Raw genomic sequence first — 22282 nt, 5'->3', positions numbered from 1 at the left:
GGGTTAAAGAGTCCGTCTCTTCAGTGCAGCTGCTAGAGTTATGGCCTTTTTACAACTGGTTCCTTCATTCGTTTTCTCTGACCAGGTAGGCCTATCTATCTGATTGCGAAATGACCAGGAGTAGGCCTAATGCCTTCCGAGAGTCTTTCCAGACGTATTTAATTCCGATCACTCAAACAAACCAATTCAGAAGGTGCATGAAAGCATTTCAAACTAAACCGGACAAATGTAAATGTATTGGTTGTTTAAACCACATGTGTAAATTTTACTCCTGGCAAATAATTAAAAAATAAATGTGTGAGAGCTTGTTATGTTGTAGTCAGATAGATAACGGTGCTACTGCAACATCGCTGCAAATGAGTAAAGCAAGCCAACGCAAATGGCCATAAATGAAACTTTAAAATAAGTCACACAAAACACAATCATCTTCAATATAAATTAATGAGACTAATGATCTTACCAGTGCTTAGGTCGCTCTCTCTCATATTGCGATCTTTGAATTTGAAATGGGCTGCAGAATAAAATGCTAGAATCTTTTGCTTTGATGTGAACTCCGTTAAATGAGCATATACTGCGGGAATTGAAGATCGGATTTATATTAATTTTGCTGAAGTGTAAGGTAGGCTATAAGACAACCTGCATGTACTTTCTTTTCTTTCTTTTTTTTGATTGTGTAGCCCGTTTCGGGTTTTTTTGAGCGCCGTTGCGAGCAGTAGGCTAATCTATCAGCCTGCCTCAGCTCGTCAAAAATGCCTTTGTGGTGGTATAATAATTAGCCTACTTTGTTTTTGATGTCAAAGTAGTTATATTTCGTTTCGTTTCTTTATTAAGATCATTTCAAAAAATGTTTAGAGCAGTTTTTTGTTTGTTAAATTAAAGTTTTAATTTTTTTATGTGACGACCCAGTGAGTTAACCGCATGTTTAATAGCCTAGTCTCTCAAACCAACTCTTGAATTGTCTTGCCTATATAAAATTTAATTTAACAAACAAAAAATTGCTCTGAACATTTTTCTTAATTAGGTTTATAAAGAAATGAAACGAAAAATAACTACATTGACATTAAAAACAAAACTGAATTATTTTACGGCTGCAACAATGTAAAAAAATAAAATAAATAAAAAACACGGGCTCCAGCTGGACTCGGGCTGAGAATTTTGATAAGCTGTCGGTTTTTACTAAGGAAAATGACTAAAATAGTAACTCACAGTGACTTGGATAAGTAACTTTAATCTGATTACTGGTTTGGAAATAGTAACGCGTTAGATTACTCGTTACTGGAAAAAAGTAGTCAGATTAGAGTAACGCGTTACTATGTAACGCGTTACTGGCATCACTGCGTACGAGTGATCTTAATATTAAGGTCTGTTTCCCAAAAGGATCGTAACTTAAGTAGCACTTGAAAATGATCGTAGATCTACGAGTGCTCTGGAGTAATCGTAAAGCTCTAAGTGTATCGTAAGAAGAGAGTTATGAGGTCACCTACAGGACAACCGGCTGATTACACCTTTAACTTTATTCAAGTGCATTGTGATAATACTAGGCCTATAATTTTTTTGTTGTTGTTGTTGTTTTTATGAGGGCAGGTAACAAACAAAAAATACAAATACACATCTGAATTAAATGACAGAAAAAAAGAATAAAATAAGTTTAAAAAAAGGGAAAAATAGAGATAAACTTATATGACTTGCTGACGTGCACGAAAACCAGCCATGTATTGGACATTCCTCTGCAGTGCCCTCTTCCTTTTTGTCAGGCTTGCAAAATCCTGCCATTTCTTGCAGACCTCTTTACCCGATCTTTTAACTAATAATTTAACTTACAACTTTTAATTTGGTAGTAATGTCCTCCCATATGTTTTGTTACTTTGTTCGTACGATGCCCTTTAAATCTGTTGAAAATAATATCTTTTCCCACTCCACCTCCTCTAAAAGGATATTGATTTCGTCTTTTTAAAAGGTATCTTTTTCTTTTCTTTTTTTTTGTTCAGCCATTTTGTCATTGCCTCAGCCTGTAGGTAGTTGCTTATTTGCTTATAATATATATAAAAGTTGCTTATAATTATTAGGTGAACCGTTCAGAGGAATCGATTCCATATAAGGTTATATTTCAGCACTTCGCAAATGGACAGCGACCCTTAAGTAGCACTTAAAGCGTTCTCGCGCGTTCATGTTAAGTACATTTTTGGGAAACGCACGTGGAATTGCTGCGAGTGATCATAACTTCGCTCGTAAGAACGCGCTCTTTATAGCTAAGATACATCGTTATTGGGAAACCCGGCCCTGGTCTGTGCTATCGTGTCTCTGGAAAAGTTACACCCAACACTGTATATACAGTATTAGGCCACTATTTTTATTGCTATTTTGGGAGAACTTAAGGAAAATATATGATGCTATTAAAATTGATGCTGCATGTCTTAGGCAAATCTTTCAAAACATATACAAAAATTTTTTAAAGTTAAATATCTGCAATTATATCATAAGGATGATCAACTAAAAATGTTGTCAATCAATCAAAAATATCCAAATAATTGACATCTGGTGGCCAAATTAATCACACAACTTAATGCACCTAACAAGCAATGACTGCATATTTCAGGCCCTAAAATCATGTTAAGCAAACTAATATGACATGCATGCATTTATGAGCTAATTAAAGCCTTACAAATGGGTTAAAATAGGCTTTATGCTTTGGTCTATGTCTATTAGGAATCTGATGTTATCTGTTGTGACAAAAAAAATACTGTTGTGACAAAAAATGTACACAAACAATGAATTGAATGAATTAAATTATGTTAAAAGAGAAGACACAATCTCGCAAGTATCATAAAATTAGGTCAGTGACCAGGCGGTGAATAACTACACAGTATTTTTTGACCTGTAATAAATTACTTATCACTTATTAATCAGCTTTACAGTTAAAGTGACAAAAGCTGGTGTCGTTGTTTGCAATATTCTGCCATAAAGTTCCATCTTGCAACTCTCCCATCAGGTCTCAATCCTTGTCATTAAGATATGTAATGGCTTTTTAGTGCATTTAAAAAGCACTCTTAATTCAATCCTTAATGGTGCACAACCTTGTCCCCACATTAAAATGAATGAAGTAAGATTAACAGTATTAATATGGCACTATATATAACTGTAAACAGGTTATAAGCCAGGTTTTAAATGCAAGACCCTATTTTATGAATCAGATCAGTCTCTTTATCCACCAATGGATTTTTGGTCTGAAAATGGTTAAATTGTTAGTCTTGTTGTTTATTATACTTCCAGAAAGAGATTGAAGAGATTTACCTGTTCATGCACAGAACTGGATCCGCTGTCAGCATGTTTTTGGGTTGTCAGTCCTGTATGAATGTAGCCAATGTCCTGCTTTTGAAGCGGCTCTTCTCTTGTCGTCTCTTCAGGATGAACCGCTTAAGTCACCTTGTTTGAATAACAGCCTCTGCTAAATGAATACCGGTAATATGAATGTATGTCAAATATAGGAAGTGTGCAGCAGCATTAACAATAGCACAAGTGATTCCTGCTCACTGTAAAAACACTGTTTCAAAGAAGTCTGAGGTTGTTTCCTGTGTTTGGGAATGTTCTGTTTACACGATCCCAAACACAGGAAACCACTTCTTTAGAAACTGATCTCAGGACCTGTGTTGTTACTAACTAAAACTATTAAAAATCATTGTTTTTAACCGAAATTATGTATATATATATATATATATATATATATATATATATATATATATATATATATATATATATATATATATATATATAAGAAACTGAAATTAAACAAATAAGTTATTGACTTGATAACAAAAAAAAGTTGAAATATTAAAATGACTAAAACTAAGATACAAAAAAAAGGATAATCAGAACTATAAAAAATAATAAAAAATATGTTTTATTATAAATATTAGTAAATACTATAACAGGATATAAATAATACTAAAATTACATTAATTTACAATGGAACAGCTCCAAAGAAATATTGTTTTTTCTGTTACACTTTACAATAAGGTCTCATTCATCATTAATATTAGTTAATGCAGATAGACATGACATTTAACATTAATAATAATAATCATTAAAAAAAATCTGTTTAATGTAATTTATGTTGAAATGACTTAAACATTTGTTGATTGTTGCTGAAAGTTGACTGTACATAAAAAATAAGGCAGCAACTTTTTTTAACCACCTAATGAGTAGCCTACCCTCAAAATCACCCTTAAGAAAAATGGGCAACACTTGTTTTTAGTTCCTGTTACAGATACTCTATGTAGTTAGTAATAACAGTCAATTATGTTGTATAATTACACTATAACAAGGACACCCTTAAAATAAAGTGTAACCAAAAAAATGTTAAAAAGAGAACAACTTTAATCTCTTTTGTTTTACTCATAGACTGGTTTTACCTGACCTTTCCACACCTTTTCTATCGCCAGCTGCCTTGGATGGATTCCGTGTGCTTGAAAAATAAACTCTGCTATCTGATCCTTCAGCCCCCCCTGCAGGAACAAATAATAAACACTTACATAATAGCTGACCATTACTTCAGTTAATAGCCAGTCAGATACAAAGGGGCAAGGAAGAACAAACACTTTCATTCACTACTGAGGCAGCTAGAAACAGACATCATCTTAGAAAGCTGACTTCTAAAGAAACGGTGAGTAGCATATACGGGTGGTTTTACAAGAGACAACTCCAGTTTTTAGCGTTGTTTGCAAGAGATTCAGCCTGGGCATTTTCGAGTAACGTTAGCAACCACGCGTTTTCTTTTTATTACATTTTGATGTTGCAGTTTTTTTCTTTTCTTTTTTTCTCAAGTATGCTAGAACAGTGCAGTGTAAACGTGAAATATCGTTGTTGACATCGCGTTGATTTAAGTCAATAAAGTTAACCTAATCAGTAATAAATAAAAGTATATATTATGTTTTTTTTTAAATTATTATTACATTTCTTGTAAGTTTATGTTACGAAATTACGATTCTGCTCATAAAAAAATGTAATTTAGAATCATCGAAATCATTTGTATTAATCGCATCCAAAATACAACACAATAAACATCTTTCGAATAAACATTTTTGAAAGTTATAATTTGTAGTAGCTAGTACACGTTTTTTTAATATATTTTTATTATTATTATTATTTTATGATTGACTTACTTTCCGTCACATCAGTCAAATATTTGTTTCACCCCAAATGCTTTTAGTATTGAAGTAGTACTTTCTTTAGTTTTATATTTTATATTAAAATGTTATATTTTAATTTTTATATTTTTTTTGTTTGTTTTGTTTTTCAGTACACTCAACACTTCTCGGCTAATTTCAAATCGGATATGTTTGAACTAAACGCTTCAAATAATTGTTCATAACCGCTCCGAATGATTCAGAACGATTCGTGAACGAATCCTTCAAACCAACTTAAATTAACAGGTTCAACTGATTCTTTGACCACATCTGAATAAAAAGAACGATTCGTTTACCAATCTGACAGCCCTTTCCTTTTTTTTCCTTTTTTTGTTTTTTATTCATGCAAAAAAATATACAGAAAATTATACATGCAATTAGATCTCACAACAAGGATAAAAACAAAAAATTAAAGTAGTTCATGCCAGGGGTAAAATTACACCAATTTAAAGTAACAAAAAGCTTCATATGTCTTTCTTGCTTTTTTGTTTTTAATTTTCTCTAATGAAGTCCAACAGCCCTTTTCGATCGAACCTCAGTGATCCCGAGAACGCGATTTTCACCCCGCCCCGAACGCGTTTTTTACCGAGGTGGACACTCCCCTAACGCCATTGTCTGTGCCTCACAAGGTAATAACTGCACATAATCAAATACGTACAGTATTACATTATTATTACAAAAAAGTTCATAATGTAATAATTGTATTGTTGTCATTTTTATAATAATTTTTGAGTTCATAATTAAATTTTAAAAAATTACATTTTGAGAAAATTATTACATTATAAACTCACCAAACACCTAATTTTCATTGTAATAGCTTTTAAAACATTTTTTAAAAAAAATATTCAGTACATTTTTACAAATCGAAAGCTTAAATGTAAATCGAAAAATTAAAAATTACTTTTTTCTGAAAAATTAATTTTTGAAAAATTAAGAATTTCAAAAAAATCGAACATTTTATGTAAATAAAAGCCATTTTTAAACCGAAATGCAACAGATTTAAATTATTATAATATATATAATATTCATACAATTATTATTATTATAATAATTGTATGAATATTTAAATGTTACATTTCGCAGGTAGTTTTTAAGACTAAGGTAAGGTTAAAACTATTACAATATTGAAAATATGACTTTTTTAGTGAGTTTATAATGTTATAGTTTTCTTATAATGTAAAAATTGGCACCACATTATGAGCTCAGGATTTTATTACATTTCGAGAAATGATTAGGCTACGTTATGAATATTTTATTTATAATAATAATAATCTAATACTTATTACCTTATGTGCAGTTTTTACAATATGAGTTGCTACAACATACCTTAGTATTATTATTCCTTTATTATATATTTTATACTCTACTATTTTTCTTTTGCAGACATGTTCTTGTACATTGTTGGTCTAATAGTCTTGCTCTATGTCTATCGGTGGTTCAGGGAACTGGGAAGAGTTCCCAACAAATCAGAGAAGTTTGTGTATATCACAGGCTGTGACACAGGTTTTGGGAATCTCTTGGCCAGACACCTGGACACAAAGGGTTTCCGTGTCATCGCTGGCTGCTACACGGAGAAGGGAGAGGTTGAGCTGAAGAAGGCCTGCTCCGACAAACTCACAGCACTGCATTTGGATGTCACTGATAATGACAGCATTAAAAAAGTCTCCGAAACCATTAAAACCCTAGTGGGACAGAAGGGTAAGTCACAGAAACAGATGGTACTTTACTGACACTTTGACTTCTGTTAGTTATGAAATCTTTTGTAATATATTTGTTGTTAAGAGCTGTAAAAAAACAAAACACATAATTAGAGGGTATTATCAGAGCTATGTGCAATTTAGAATTCAACTGAGAATACACTGGATTTTTTTTTTGTGTGTGTGTTTTGTATATATATATATATATCACGCCCTATATATGTGATATATATATATATATTTGTTAGGGTAACTAGTTGGTTTGTAAACTGTCTATAAACATTATCTGGCCGAAAGCACCAAAAGTGGTAAAAAAAAAATGGAATTCCCAAAAATTAAAACAGAAAAAACGGAATTTGGGAAAAAATAAATTAGATTTTATAAGGCCCTAAACCTTGGGTCCTGCCATCCATGTGATGTTACTTTGTTGCTTTGACACGTACCACCTACCTGAGCACTGTTCATCTTTCATGGAAATGGTATTATCTGGTGGCTTTCAGCAGGATAATGCGCCAGTCACTGTCACACCCTCACAACCATCGGACACAGCCACGCCCACTCGTTCACCATCACCCGAATACTGAACACCTGGGCAACATCACCAGCCACACTATAAAGGCTGTCAGGGTTGGTAGACCCGCTGTCTCATTCTAGTCTTGTGTGTGTGTGTGTGCGTGCGTGCGTGCGTGCGTGCGTGCGTGCGTGCGTGCGTGCGTGCGTGCGTGCAGCTGTATGTTGTGTGGGTCTGTCTCATTACGTTGTTTGTTCTGAGGGGCGTGGTCACTCGTTAGCCGGATCAGCAGCAGCTGCTCATCATTATTCCAGCCTACTTAATGGCTTCTCTCCCTCTCCATGTTGTCAGATCGTTGTTTGAGTCTCCCATGTCGCGTGCCTGTTCCTTATTTCCTGTGTACTGGACTCTTCACTCGATCTCACCACGGACTCACCTTCACCATTCACGCAGTCATCAGGATCCCATCTCAGTCCCTGCGTCACGCTTTCCTGCTGTCTGTGTTCCTGCTCCACTTCTTCTACGCAGGAGTGTTTGTGCAACGATCTTCCATTACTATACTGAGTTTCTGTTCAATAAACATTGTCTTTTGCATTGCATTTGCTTCCGCCCTGTTCATCATTACAGAACGATCTGACCAACTATGGAAGCAGCAAGTGCATCAGCATTGAAGGATTCTGTGGAGCATAGCATTGCCTGGATGGATCAGCAGCAGGAGAGCATTTCTTCCACTGTACGCGCTGTCCAAGCGCTCATGACGCAAGTGTCCGGGCTCACCCAGCAGATCCAACTCCTGAGCGCTCCCACTGTGTCACCCACACCGGCCGTTTCCCCCGTAGTACCAGAGAGAAGCCATCGTCCCGAACCACGCCTACCTGTTCCTGAGAGTTACGCTGGTGAGACGGATTTTTGTAGAGCGTTTCTCACTAAATGTTCTATAAATTTTTCACTGCAGCCTATGACGTTCGAGACAGGGGAGTCTAAGGTGGCATTCGTTCTGACTTTACTTAAGGGTAAAGCAGCTCTGTGGGGAACGGCGGTGTGGCAGAATAATGAACCATGCTGCACCTCATTCCACGCACTAGCCGCTCAAATGAAGAGACTGTTTGACCGGAAGGTATCGGGCAAAGAAGACTCGCCGACCTTAAACAGGGAAGCTCCTCAGTGGCCGACTACTCGATTGAGTTTTGCACTCTGGCGGCTGAGTGCAAATGGAACGAGGAGACACAGTGGGATATGTTCCTGCATGGGCTGGCCGACCGTGTTCAACAAGAAATTTACATGTTGGATTTGCCTCCTCAGCTCAACGACCTTATCGATCTGGCGCTGCGGGTGGACGCTTGCATTAACCGGCTGAGCCAACACGTTCAGACGACCCACGGCCAATGGAGGCGCCAGAGGTCGTGGCGGCGTGGAGGAGAAACCATAGCAGCCATACCGAGACCATCTCCTTCCTCCTTATGCACTCACCCGTCGCACCCATTGTGTTAGGGCACCCCTGGCTGGTCAAACACAATCCCCGGGTGGACTGGGGCTCCAACTCTGTGTCCATGTGGAGCAAGTCCTGCCACGGGTCTTGTCTTGTCTCTGCTTGTTCTTCTGTTTCTGTGTTTCAGGATAAGGCGACGGATTTGTCAAACGTGCCCGCAGAGTATCTGGACCTGAAGGAGGTGTTCAGTAAGTCTCGAGCTGCTTCTCTTCCTCCTCTTCCTTCTCCTCTAACGGCATGCCTATGACTGTGATATAGACCTAGTGCCAGGTAAATCTCCGCCTAAGGGCAAACTTTACTCTCTTTCCATTCCTGAGAGGGAGGCCAGAAATATATTTCTGATTCTCTAGCGGCCGGGTTCATCCAACCTTACTCTTCTCCAGCGGGGGTGGGGTTTTTTTTTGTGGGTAAGAAGGATGGTTCTCTGGGACCTTGTATCGATTACCGAGAGCTGAACAACATCACGGTAAAGAATACGTATCCTTTGCCGCTGATGTCTTCAGCTTTTGAGAGGTTGCTGGGAGCATCCATATTCACAAAATTGGATTTACGTAATGCCTATCAATTGGTTCGCATCAGGAAGGGGGATGAATGGAAAACCGCGTGTAACACCCCCAGGGGGCATTTTGAATACTTGGTTGTGCCTTTCGGCCTTTCGGCTTGTCAATGACGTGTTGAGAGACATGGTTGATCAGTTCATATATGTTTACCTGGATGACATATTGATTTTTTTCTTCGTCTCTCCAGGAACATGTGCAACACGTCAGACGAGTGCTTCAGAGGTTGTTACAGAATGGGCTTTTTGTCAAGGTGGAGAAATGCGATTTTCATGCACAGTCTGTTTCCTTCCTAGGTTACATCATCTCTTCCGAGGGAGTGCGCATGGACCCTGACAAATTGAAGGCTGTGATAGATTGGCCAAGTCCAGATTCCCGTAAGGCCCTACAGTGGTTTCTGGGGTTCGCCAATTTCTATCAGCGTTTCATTCGCAACTTCAGCCAACTAGCCGCACCTCTGACTGCCTTGACCTCCCCCAGAACGATGTTCATGTGGTCACAGCCGAGGCTGTATTCTCCAACCTCAAAAGTTGCTTCGTTTCGGCTCCCATCTTAGTCGCCCCTGATCACACACTTCAGTTCGTGGTGGAGGTTGACACGTCAGAGGTGGGGGTAGGTGCAGTTCTCTCCCAGCACGCTTCCTCGGATGACAAGATGCACCCCTGCACGTTTTTCTCCCGTTTATCACCCACCGAACATAACTATGACATTGGTAACAGAGAGTTGTTGGCCGTCAAGTTAGCGTTGGAGGAGTGGTGTCATTGGTTAGAGGGGTCGGGGGTACCTTTTATCGTCTGGACCGATCATAAGAAACTTGAATATATTAGATCTGACAAAAGACTCAACTCCAGGCAGGCTCAGTGGGCACTTTTTTCCGGACGTTTTGACTTTACTCTCTCGTACCGCCCGGGTTCCAAGAACATCAAACCCGATTCTTTATCTCGTATTTTTGATCCATCCAAGCGCCCGGTTACTCCCGAGTGTATTTTGCCGGAGAAAGTAGTTATCTCCACACTCGTATGGGAGGTCGAATCGAGGGTCAAGACGGCCCGAGAAGGGGTAACGCCTCTGCCCGGTTGCCCACCGAATCGTTTGTTTGTTCCGGAGGGGTTACGGTCCGACGTAAATCCGATGGGGGCATTGCTCCAACGTGGCCTGTCATCCAGGAATAAGTTGCACTAGGCACTTAGTTAAGCAACGGTTTTTGTGGCTATTAATGGCTCGTGATGTCCATGATTTTGTTTTGGCTTGCTCGGTTTGTGCGGTTGGTAAGATGTCTAACCGACCTCCAGATGGGTTACTCCAACTGCTGTCAGTCCCTTCGAGACCCTGGTCCCAAATTGTGCTAGATTTTGTCACTGCCCTCCCACCCTCTAAGGCTATGACGGTTGTTTTGACCATTGTGGACCGGTTCTCGAAAGCAGCACATTTCATCCCTTTGCCCTAATTACCTTCAGCCAAGGAGACAGCGGTTACTGTCATTGATCACTGTGGCGGAGGGGGCGTGGTTTCGCGAGGTCTGTAGCGGGACAGAAGGTACGGGGCAGAGCGGGGAGTAAGTAGGTCAAGTGCAAATGAATAACACCTGTGTCTAATTGCAGTAATTGGCGTGGAGAGACAGCACAAAAGCCGCTGCGGGAGGAGAGAGAGGGAGAGAGAGTTTGGACTGGGACTAGACGCACAGCCTGAGCCTGAGACGAGATACAAGAGAGTTTATGAGCTGTAAGAGTTTTGGAGAGACAGAGTTTTACGCCCTCGAGCGTGTTTGTTTACCAGTTGCATTGTGAAAAATAAAGTTTCTAGTCCCAGTCATACCGACCCCGCCTTCTTCCTTCCCCACAAGAGAGTTAAGAGCCACAAACCTCGTTACAATCACGTCTTTCGGTTACATGGCCTCCCGATGGACATGGTTTCTGACAGGGGTCCTCAGGGGTCCTCAGTCCTCAGTCGAGCCAACCAAGATCTTGAAAGGGTGTTGCGATGTCTGGTTTCCAAAAACCCTTCTTCCTGGAGCCAACAACTTTTTTTATGGTTGAGTACGCTCATAACTCGTTACCAGTGTCATCTACAGGCCTTTCTCCGTTTAAGTGTAGTTTAGGGTACCAACCACCAATTTTTCCTAGCCTGGAATCCGAGGTCGCGGTCTCCTCCGCTCACGCCTTCGTCCAGAGGTGTCACCACACATGGATTAGAGCCCGCAAGACTCTACTCCAGGTGGGGGCGTGCACCAAGGCTAAAGCCGACCATCACCGGTCTAAGCCAACCGTATACGTCGTGGGTCAAAAAGTGTGGCTTTCTACTAAGAACATTCCACTCCGCTCTGTTTCTAATAAGCTTGCTCCCAAATTTATTGGCCCGTTCACAGTCACCAAGATCATTAGTCTGGTGACAGTCCGCCTCAACCTTCCTCCTGCGTACAGGAGAATTCATTCTAAAATCAAACTCGTGTTTCATTCACGCCGTGGCTCGTAGATGGGTAATCTACATATTCGGTACATCGTATTCTGGACTCAAGACGGAGGGGACGCGGATTCCAGTATTTGGTGGATTGGGAGGGTTACGGTCCAGAGGAGTTGGGTACATGCTCGAGACATACTGGATCACTCCCTTATCGATGATTACCATCGGCTGGTAGGGTCGTCTGGGAATGCCAGGGGGTGTTCCTAGGGGAGAGGGTACTGTCACGGTTGATAGAGCCGCTGTCTCATTCTAGTCTTGTGTGTGTGTGTGTGTGTGTGTGTGTGTGTGTGTTTGTGTGTGTGTGTGTGTGTTTGTGGTGCAGGTGTATGTTGTGTGGGTGTGTCTCGTTACATTGTTTGTTCTGAGGGGCGTGGTCACTCGTTAGCCGGATCAGCGGCAGCTGCTCATCATTATTCCAGCCTACTTAATGGCTTCTCGCTCTCTCCATGTTGTCAGATTGTTGTTTGAGTCTCCCATGTCGCGTGCCTGTTCCTTGTGTTTCCTGTGTACTGGACTCTGGACTCTTCACTCGTCGATCTCACCATGGACTCCTTCTCACCACGGACCTTCACCATTCACGCAGTCATCAGGATCCCATCTCAGTCCCTGCATCACGCTCTCTTACTGTCTGTGTTCCCGCACCACTTCTTCTACGCAGGAGTGTTTGTGCAACAATCTTCCATTACTATACTGAGTTTCTGTTCAATAAACATTGCCTTTTGCATTGCATTTGCTTCCATCCTGTTTATCATTACAAAGACACTCCTCACCTTCCCATTCACTGTCTGGTCTAGCAACGATCTATTCACGACTACCTGTCCTTCCTAGAAGCCTTCATCATCCATCCTCTTCGTCTTCATCGTCATCGCCTTCACCGTCTTCATCATCATCTTCGTCTTCACCCTCCTCGTCCATCGTCTGAGTGTCACGAGCCCTTCAAAGTATCACCTGTGTCCGTACCTCTGTTGATTAAACTTTGCACTAACCATCTGTGTCCTCGTCTGTGTCTGACAGAAGACCAGACCGCATGCAGAGCTCTCCGGACACAGGCAGGTACTGCACCGCCGACCACTTCACCACACTGGTTCACTCTGTACGGTCCTCACTGGTTCACGACACTTCCACCACCGCTACTCAAGCTAGTGCTTCATCACCTGCACCACCGGTACCCATTTCTTCGTCAGCTGCCTGCGTAAGTCCCATAGCCCGACCAGCGACATACAGTGCCGCGGCGGAGGATTGCAGCAGGTTCCTCTTGCAATGCTCATTGTATATGTAAGGGAACTCCCATCTCTTCCACAGCGAGAGAGGCCAGGTGGCGTTCATCATTTCATTACTCTCAGGCAGAGCCCTGCAGTGGGCACAATCGCTATGGAAAGCCATCTGTCGCACCTCCAGCACCTGAACCCATGCAGATCGACTCATACCATCTCACCACCACCGAATGCCAACACAGGATTTTCCAACATCTCTGCTTGTATTGTGGGGGAGATGGACATGGCATCACGACCTGCCCTGTGCGACCCTCTCGGTCAGCGGTGAGTACCATCCAATTACCTCCTCTAACGGCAAACCTTATCAAGACACCAGTATTTGTTTGTAATTCTCACTCCTCTGTATCAGCACAAGCCCTCATTGACTCCGGGTCGGCGGGGAACTTCATCAGTTAGCAAACTCTCGAAAAGTTCACCTCACAACGTCAATGTTGCCCCGTCGACCTCAGAATCACCACCATTCAGGGAAAACCGCTGGGCCGAGGTCGTGTCTGCCATTTCTCCCCCACACTCACCCTGCAAGTTGGTCATCTGCATGAGGAAACCATCACGTTTATGGTGCTGGAGGAGTCAACCGCGGACATCCTCCTGGGACGCCCCTGGCTAATCCAACACCAGCCACATATCCACTGGTCCACCGGAGAGATCCTACAATGGGGTGAGAACTGCTTCGATTGTTGTGTTCATCGCCCACGTTGAAAAGGTCCATCGACATCATCAGTTCCTTCATCACTGCCTGTGCAATCCACCTCAGTAGAGAGTCCATTCATTCATTCGACTTTATTGTCCCACCTTAGTGGAAATTTGTCTTCGACTTCTCTGAACAGAAATACATCAATGACACCACATTTAAACTTACATTAAAATACACACAGTTAAAAGTACAATATTACCACCATCAACATACAACAACAGAAAATGGAAAACAGCACAGCTGATTAAAATAATATAGATTTCGATCTACAATAAACACAGATCGAAATCTATCTTATTTTAATCAGCTGCGCTGTTTTCCATTTTCTGTTGTTGTATGTCAATACTCAAGTCAACGTGGCCATCCCTCCATCTTACCGGGAGTTCCAGGATGTCTTCAGCAAGCGGTTGGCTACCAAACTTCCACCCCATCGTCCATGGGACTGTGCCATCGACCTCCTGCCTGGGGCTACTCTACCCAAGGGCCACGTCTATCCTCTGTCCATCCCGGAACAGAAGGCCATGGAGGAGTATGTGCACGAAGCGCTCCAACAAGGGTTCATCCGACCATCGACATCCCCTGCCGCTTCGAGCTTCTTCTTCGTTGCCAAGAAGGACATAGGCTTGCGGCCGTGTATTGACTACCGTCACCTTAACTCACAGACCATCAAATTTAGCTATCCCCTTCCTCTGGTCCCCTCAGCCTTGGAACAGCTCTGTGGAGCCACCATCTTCTCCAAGCTCGATCTAAGAAGTGCCTACAACCTCATTTGCATCCGCAAAGGAGACGAGTGGAAGACAGCCTTCATCACTCCCTCAGGTCACTATGAATATCGGGTGATGCCGTATGGGCTGTCCAACTCACCCGCCGTCTTCCAAAACTATATGAATGAGGTATTCCGTGAATTCTTAAACAAATTCGTCATTGTCTATATCGATGATATCCTCAACTACAGTCCCTGACAAAAGTCTTGTCGCTTATCTATTTTCTAGAAATACCTGATATTTACCTGACTTTTAATTAATTCATTGGTGTTAGAAATAGCTCATATGAAAAGCTAAAACCCTCCCAAATGATGTTTAATGCACTGAAATAAATAATTTTCACAGAAAAAATATTTATCATTTAATCAAGACAGAAAGGTCAAATTTTGGCAAGACAAAAGTTGTGTCGCCTATACAGAAATTGAACAAATTTACAGCAAATACAAAAATATGTTAGCAAATTAAGTTGTGGTGCTGTGAGATCCAAATTTAATATCTTGTATGACTTCCATGAGCTTGAAGGACTGCATCCATGCGGTTTGGCAAGGATTCATACAATTTATTGATGAAGTCATCAGGAATAGCTAAGAAAGCAGTCTTGCATGCCTCCCAGAGTTCATCAATATTCTTTGGTTTCGTCTTCCATGCGTCCTCTTTCATCCTACCCCACATATGCTCAATGATGTTCATGTCTGGTGACTGGGCTGGCCAATCCTGGAGCATCTTGATCTTCTTCGCCTTGAGGAACTTTGATGTGGAGATGGAAGTATGCGATGGAGCACCGTCCTGCTGCAGAATTTGGCCTCTTTTATGGTTGGGAATATAAGAGGTAGCTAAGATTTCTTGCTATTGATGTTGCCTTCCACCCTGCAGATCTCTCGCACACCCCCATACTGGATGTAACCCCAGACCATGATTTTTCCGCCACCAAACTTCACTGTTTTCTGGGTGAATCTCGGATCCATTCGGGCACCATTAGGTCTCCTGCAATATTTGCGGCGACTGTGGTGTAATTCAACAGAAGATTCATCTGAAAAATCCACCTTCTGCCACTTTTCCTGCGTCCATCCTTTTAGCAGGCTGTGGGCCTTGGCAAATGCCACACGGTTTTTCAATTGTCTTTTGTTTAGTGCTGGCTTCTGGGCACTGATTCGACCATGGAGGCCATTTCGAGACAGAATCCAACAAACTGTTCTGGTTGACACAGGGACTTCAGGTGACCAGGTCTCGTGGAGCTCTGCTGCAATCGAAAATGGCCTTGGATTTTCGAGCCAACAAACGGTCCTCTTAACCAGTTGTCTTGCGGGGTCTGCCTGAACTGGGCTTGTCAAAAACCTCTCCAGTCTCTTCAAATCTTTTTTTTATCCTCTGTACTTGACGCTGAGACACATTGAAGGTGTCTGCCACATCAGCAGTGGATCTGGTCTTCAGCCTCTTGATAATCAAAACTTTAGTCTCAGGGTGAATCTTAGGCATGTTTGCATAGGTCTAGTTGCAGTTGATGTGAATGTCTAGCGTACTGGGGTTCTTTTTATACACACTTGAGACCTAATTGATCCATTATTAGTCACAGGTGAAGCTCATATGACAAGGTGACAACACTTATGTCTTTGCAAAAAATTGACTCAATGGGCTTTACCAAGCTGTGAAAATTAGAATACTAAGTTAGTTTTTCTAATTAGAATACTAATAAGTTTAGTTTTTCACTGAAACATTATCACAAAAGCTGGTGGGATTAAAATGAGCCATTTCTTGTAAAAAAAAATCTTGATTAGAAATATATTTCAGCGGCACTTTAGGTCAATTTGTACACAAGCGACAAGACTTTTGTCAGGGACTGTATTCTAGTGACCTGAGGGAGCATGAGGAGCATGTCTGTCAAGTCCTACAAAAGCTCTGAGACCATAACTTCAACACTTTGAGGAGAACAACATCGAGTTTGAGCTGTTTGAGCTCCAAATTCCAAGGTCATAATGTTATGCCTATAAAGAGAAAGCATTGATTTTGATTAATTAAATATCTAATTAATTAACTAATCTAATCTAATTATTTAGGGTGCTTTCACATCTCTAGTTCAGTTCATTTGGTCCGAACCAAGGGCAAACAATTATACATTGTTGCATTTTTCAGCTTTTCTGGTTCCTTTTCACACCACACTGATTGCTTTGGTCCGAACCAGTTGAAACGAACCAAAACGCAGGCACGTGACAACATCCACATCACTCATTGGCCATGGCGTATTTCCTAAACTGCTTTTCGATTGGTCAGAATTTACGTGTGGGAAAATTTCAACAGAAGAGGCAAAGCCAGCAAACTATAATAACACTATGGAGAGACGACTGCGCGGGCCAGTTTTGTCCCTGGCCATAATCTACTACACTGTGTGTATTTACCACAGTACGCAAACAATACGTTTCTATAATGACACGCGGATGCGACGTGAAAACAACATTCTAATGCACTGCAGACGGTGACCGCGCATCGCTCGTCACTTCAAGAGGAGCCGTGCATTAATTATTAACTCTTGACATGCTCATCTTCCCGAAAATATTGCCAACGATCTATCAGGTAATAATATCATGCACACAATGTCAGCGCAGCCGACTACGGCAGCTGGTTCAGTCCAAAAATGATCAGTACTTTTGCAGTTGGTTCTGTTCGAGGTCGGATCACGTTCTCACCACAAACAAACCGCTCCACAGTTCGTTTGAAATCGTACCGAGACCACCTCTTCAAGGAGGTATCGGTACGCTTGTTTGGTCCGCTTTTGGTGCGCACCCGAGTGCGATTCCTGCTTTCAGACCTGACCAAACGAACCGCACCAAAGAGGGAAACGAACTCTAGTACGATTCAACCGAACTAAATGAGGCAGGTGTGAAAGCACCCTTAATTAAATATCAGTAATAATTAGTAATAAAAATAAATGCATTAATTATTCATGTTCTGTTTTGTCTTGTTATTGGACTAATGAAATGTCTAATTTTGTCCTACTGAACAGTTTATGTTGTGTTTTCTCATAGTGCTCTTTAATAAAGTTATTGGTCAAGTAGTTTCTTCACATTACTTACACAAGACACTTCCTGTTACGAAAGCTGTATTTAGCCATCTCCTTTAGCCTTTTGAAAGGAAACGGATGGATTTTGATTTTGTAATTTGTTCTCTGTCTGTGTGTGTGTGTGTGTGTGTGTGTGTGTGTTTGCAGGTCTGTGGTCTGTGGTCAACAATGCTGGTATCTCTTTCCCAACTGCTCCCAATGACTGGCTGGATATTGAGGACTTCAAACAAATGATCAATGTCAACCTGATCGGGGTTATTGCCGTTACTCTGAGTGTGTTACCGCTCATTAAGAAAGCCAAGGGCAGAGTGATCAATGTGGCCAGTGTGTTCGGACGGATTGTTACCATGGGAGGGGCATACTGCATTACTAAGTATGGAGTTGAAGCTTTTAATGACAGTCTAAGGTGAGTATGTCCAGTAACCACAGAATGATTCCTCTGAAGACAAAAAATGATCAGAAGAATTCGGATTCAAAGCATTTCTCAGATACAAGCCAATGCAATATGTGGGTGTGGCCTATGGCCAAACACAACAAAACCTTCTGCAATTAATTATCATGATAACTGCAACCATTCGATTTGCAATTGCTGCAAGTGCAAACTTATCCCCAAAATATCAGATAAGACTGCATATATGAGCACCAGCAACCAGTCAAAATTCATCAGCTGATAACTTGTACTGTGAATGGCCAGTCATGATTAAAGATAGAAGATTTGAGCAAGGTGTTTAGGTAATAAATTAATCAGAGACTGGGAATCATTAAAAAAAAATATTTTGAGTCTATATCCCAAATGTTTCCAATTATTTGTAAATTGTGAGAAAATTGCTATAATAACCAAGGAGCCGGGACATCTGAGGGAGTCGCCTGTCATTTGCGTCATATCTGCATTACTCTGGGTTTCTGTTTTTTTTCTGCAGAAGCGCTTTACTTTTAGCAGTGTGAACAAGAGTCACAGCAGCCGCTGAGCAAACGCACAGAGTAACGTCATAACATCATTTTAAATACACTCAAATGTATCTAATATGATAAACAGAGCTGCATTACCTCATACTCGTGACCGGAAAAGTGAAAAATGGCGCCGGCGACTGTGTCCCGTCATAATAAAAGTCTTGCTGCACAACAATCGCTCCAGCAGCCGTGCTCAGCTCCACAAAACTCAATCCTGCTCCGCTTCATACTACAGTAACGTTAATAACCGCATCCATGAACATGATTTCTGCCCGAGTCTTTTCCACCGGCTATGAGGTGAAGACCACATGTCCCAAGATTATGCCCTCAAACTTGGCATCATCAAACTACACCTTTGTTTTGAATAGGCGCCCTCCAGTGGACGGAAAACTTACATAGTGTAGCTTTAACTATTGCTGCGTCCCAATTTGCCTACTTATAATACGTCCTAAAAGTATGTACTCTTTTTGTGAAGAAAAAGTACATACTTTGAGTGTGTAGCAAAAAAGTATGCAAGCTTTGGGACATACTACTTCATCATCTTTAACGGACTCTGTCGCTTCGTTACGTGCATCCCATCACCTGTCAATCATCGTCACAGTTCAAATCCTCCACATTCAGTTTCATTTCCTACCGTATCAGAGAAATGTAGCAGCACGTTGATCTGCCATGTGTGGGTCTTTAATGCAGAGACTCTCCTCATGTGTTTGCAGTTTAAATATAATGATGCATTTAAAAGTTAATGGCCAAACGTGTCATTACAAAAGTTCACAATGATGCTGCAGGTGAAATATAAAGTGGACAACACTGAATAAATATCTTTTCGTCAGGTTAAACACTGATAATTGATCACTCAAAACTTTATCTAAACCTCTCTACTTAACGTAGGACTCGCACATCCGTCATGTTTGTAGTTTTTTAACACTTTTTATCTGCGTATGTAGTTCTAATTAAATCCATGTCCAACTCGCAATGGGTTGTGGGCAATATCAGCCGTTAAGAGTCGATCCACACTTTAAATTCGGACCGGAAATAGTAAACCAGGCGGGTATCTTTGGAATACTCTTTTCAGCATACTACGATTTGGGACATTCTAATTCTATTTTCGAATACTATTTAGTATGGATAGTATGCGAATTGGGACGCAGGGTTAGTTGAACCAACAATATTCCCAGAATGTATTATTTATTATTTACTAACTGTAGTTATGCTGCTGACTTTATTCAATGTGTTTTTCTTTGTTCTGCAGGAGGAACATGGCACCGTTTGGAGTGAAGGTTTTATGCATTGAGCCTGGATTCTTCAAAACAACTGTGACCGACTCCAATATCTTTGAGAGTCATTTGCACAGATTATGGAACATGTTGCCTCAGGAGGTGAAGGATGAGTACGGCAGTGATTTCCTGGACAGAAGTAAGTTCAAATCCTATAACCAGTTTCAAATCGGAGCAAATAATGGTCACACTCTCTAACTACTAGTGATAAAAGTTATAACTATAGTAATTGTGTTTGTAGTAAAGCTGGTGGCTAAGGAAAAGATTGAGAAGTTTGTGGATCCAGATCTGATGAAGGTGGTGAACTGTATGGAGCATGCTGTGGCTGCAGTCCATCCTCGCACCAGATATTCTCCAGGATGGGATGCCAAGTTCCTCTGGCTGCCTCTCTCCTACATGCCAACCTTCATCTCGGATGCTTTCGTCTTAAAAAATGCTGTTAAGCCTAAAGTTTCAGTTCTGTAAGCACAACCAGCTACACTCATGCAGTGTACTGAGACATGATTTAACACTTTATATTATACAAATATACATACATTAATAAATACTTAATTTTTAAAATATTGATTTTAAATAAAAAACATTTGAAATAGTTTTCTCTAACGTGTGTTCTGATTTAGATTTTTCATTAAAGATTTGCTAGATCACTAAGAAATGTTTCTTCTTGTAATTTCACAACATTTCAAAAGTCTTATACTTTTTCCCCGTGTGAATATCCTCTAATTATCTTCAAAATAAAACTTTCTGGAGTAAATATGAAACCAATGACATGATTACGTGTAACCAGCCCAACTTTATACACAGCGGGTAGGATTCAAATCGGCGTGGGAGGTGGGCGTGCTAACCATAGACAGTAAAAGAAATGGACACAGCGACCCCATAGACTTCAACTGCAAATTGTGAAGTCAATTAGAAGCACTCACTTCCTGATGGCTGACCGTACTGCGCAGGCTCAGACTTAGCTTGGCGACGTAGATGTGACGTGAGCAACCTGTCTGACAGTTGTAATTCTTCTAGTAGTTGTGGAAAGTGAAAGCTGAATCACGTTGTTTAAATGTTTTGTCGGTTTGCTTTTGGCTCACTATCGGCTTCTCACCTTTCTTCTCCCTTGACATTATCGGACTTTGTTTCCATGTCCCCCCGACTGTCTCATAAGCCCTATTCGGACTGGATTAGTTTAACATGGGGACGTGGGGGTAAAGTAATTATTACCAGAGGTTCTCTGTGATTTTAGTCCCGTCCGAATGTGCCATCTCAGTAATCATTACGGACAATGTCAGTAAAGATTACCGAGACTTTTACCTTCTGTAAAAAGGTTATGTGTTTGCTCACGTTATAACGGTAACGTCATACGCACATGACGTCAAGGAGGTGCGTAAAGCGAGTTACTCCTCCCACTTCTGCTAGTTTTACTGAGATGTCTTATCCCGTGCGAATTGGCCATTAATATTTCAGACGTCCTGAATAACTTTACCCCCATGTCCCCATGTTAAACTAATCCAGTCCGAATAGGGCTATAGACAGTAAAAGATTGCCTGCGAGCGTCTCCTCCTGTCTATACGGTAATTTCTCTACTGTGCGACAGAGTTGCGTTGGTTATGATGCAATCGTTAGCCCATTTTTACAAAAACAGCTTCTAAGGGGTGATAGTGTCACATGCCTGTCCTGTCTTGTGTGCACATGTGGGTTTTGTTACATTACATTTTTATTCAAAAATATGAATTGCTCTGCTGGTGAAGGACTTAGTCAACTATATATATATATATATATATATATATATATATATATATATATATATATATATATATATATATATATATATATATATATATATATATATATATATATATATATAAATTTCTCCAGCCTTTGAAAAAATGATCTTACAAGGTGGGACACTTGTTGCTCGCAGTCACAAATATTTTTTAGCAAGTACATACAAATGAGGGAAATTACTGAAAATTTAGTTAATGGATCATGCATTCTGAGCCAATACAATACACACATCTCACTTTATGTGGAGCCTTGTTTGGGCTTGTGTGGTTTGTTCCTGCCCCTTTTAATCTAAGCAGTTTCGACAGGCGCACCTGATGAAATACTTTGGTGCTTCGTTTAGCGGTAGTCACGTGACATTGGTGTGTCGAATCACAGCTCGGAGCAGCGTTTCGAAGCATCTGCGCTTCGGGATCTCGACACACCGTCGAAACGTCAGGTTTCTGTCAGCCATCCCTAGTTTTTGCTTTAAGTTTATTTTATTTGTTAAATAAATATCTCCTTTTTTGAACTTGGATCCTCGCACCAGTTTTTCTTTGTATCAACCGTGAAAGATATTATAAGATAAAGGCAATTGAGCATTTTATACTTTGTTGTGTT

At 40.8% G+C, this 22282-nt stretch overlaps 2 protein-coding genes across 6 annotated transcripts in view; one reads left to right on the top strand and one right to left on the bottom strand.

The window, feature by feature from the left end:
• The window catches only part of abcb11a (ATP-binding cassette, sub-family B (MDR/TAP), member 11a), a 92928-nt gene that overhangs the window by 36221 nt on the left and 34425 nt on the right, over positions 1–22282 (bottom strand). For 2 of the 5 annotated variants that reach the window (XM_067444523.1, XM_067444526.1), the window contains 2 exons: positions 4415–4502; positions 3292–3445 (listed from right to left, as the gene is read on the bottom strand). The gene's annotated coding sequence lies outside the window, so the exon portion shown is untranslated. The remainder of the gene's footprint in view (positions 1–3291; positions 3446–4414; positions 4503–22282) is intronic. The other 3 variants (XM_067444527.1, XM_067444522.1, XM_067444525.1) reach the window with 3 other exon arrangements.
• Positions 4513–20502, top strand: LOC137075677 (retinol dehydrogenase 7-like). Its single transcript, XM_067444530.1, has 5 exons — positions 4513–4660; positions 6567–6881; positions 17832–18090; positions 19885–20048; positions 20151–20502. The coding sequence occupies exons 2-5, from the start codon at positions 6569–6571 to the stop codon at positions 20372–20374; spliced, it is 960 nt and encodes a 319-aa protein (XP_067300631.1). The 5' UTR covers positions 4513–4660; positions 6567–6568; the 3' UTR covers positions 20375–20502.

The sequence above is a fragment of the Pseudorasbora parva genome, chromosome 5, assembly GCF_024679245.1.
Source record: "Pseudorasbora parva isolate DD20220531a chromosome 5, ASM2467924v1, whole genome shotgun sequence".
Classification (NCBI taxonomy): domain Eukaryota; kingdom Metazoa; phylum Chordata; class Actinopteri; order Cypriniformes; family Gobionidae; genus Pseudorasbora; species Pseudorasbora parva.
The sequence above is the reverse complement of the archived record's forward strand: the minus strand, read 5'-3'. Positions and strand labels throughout refer to the sequence as shown.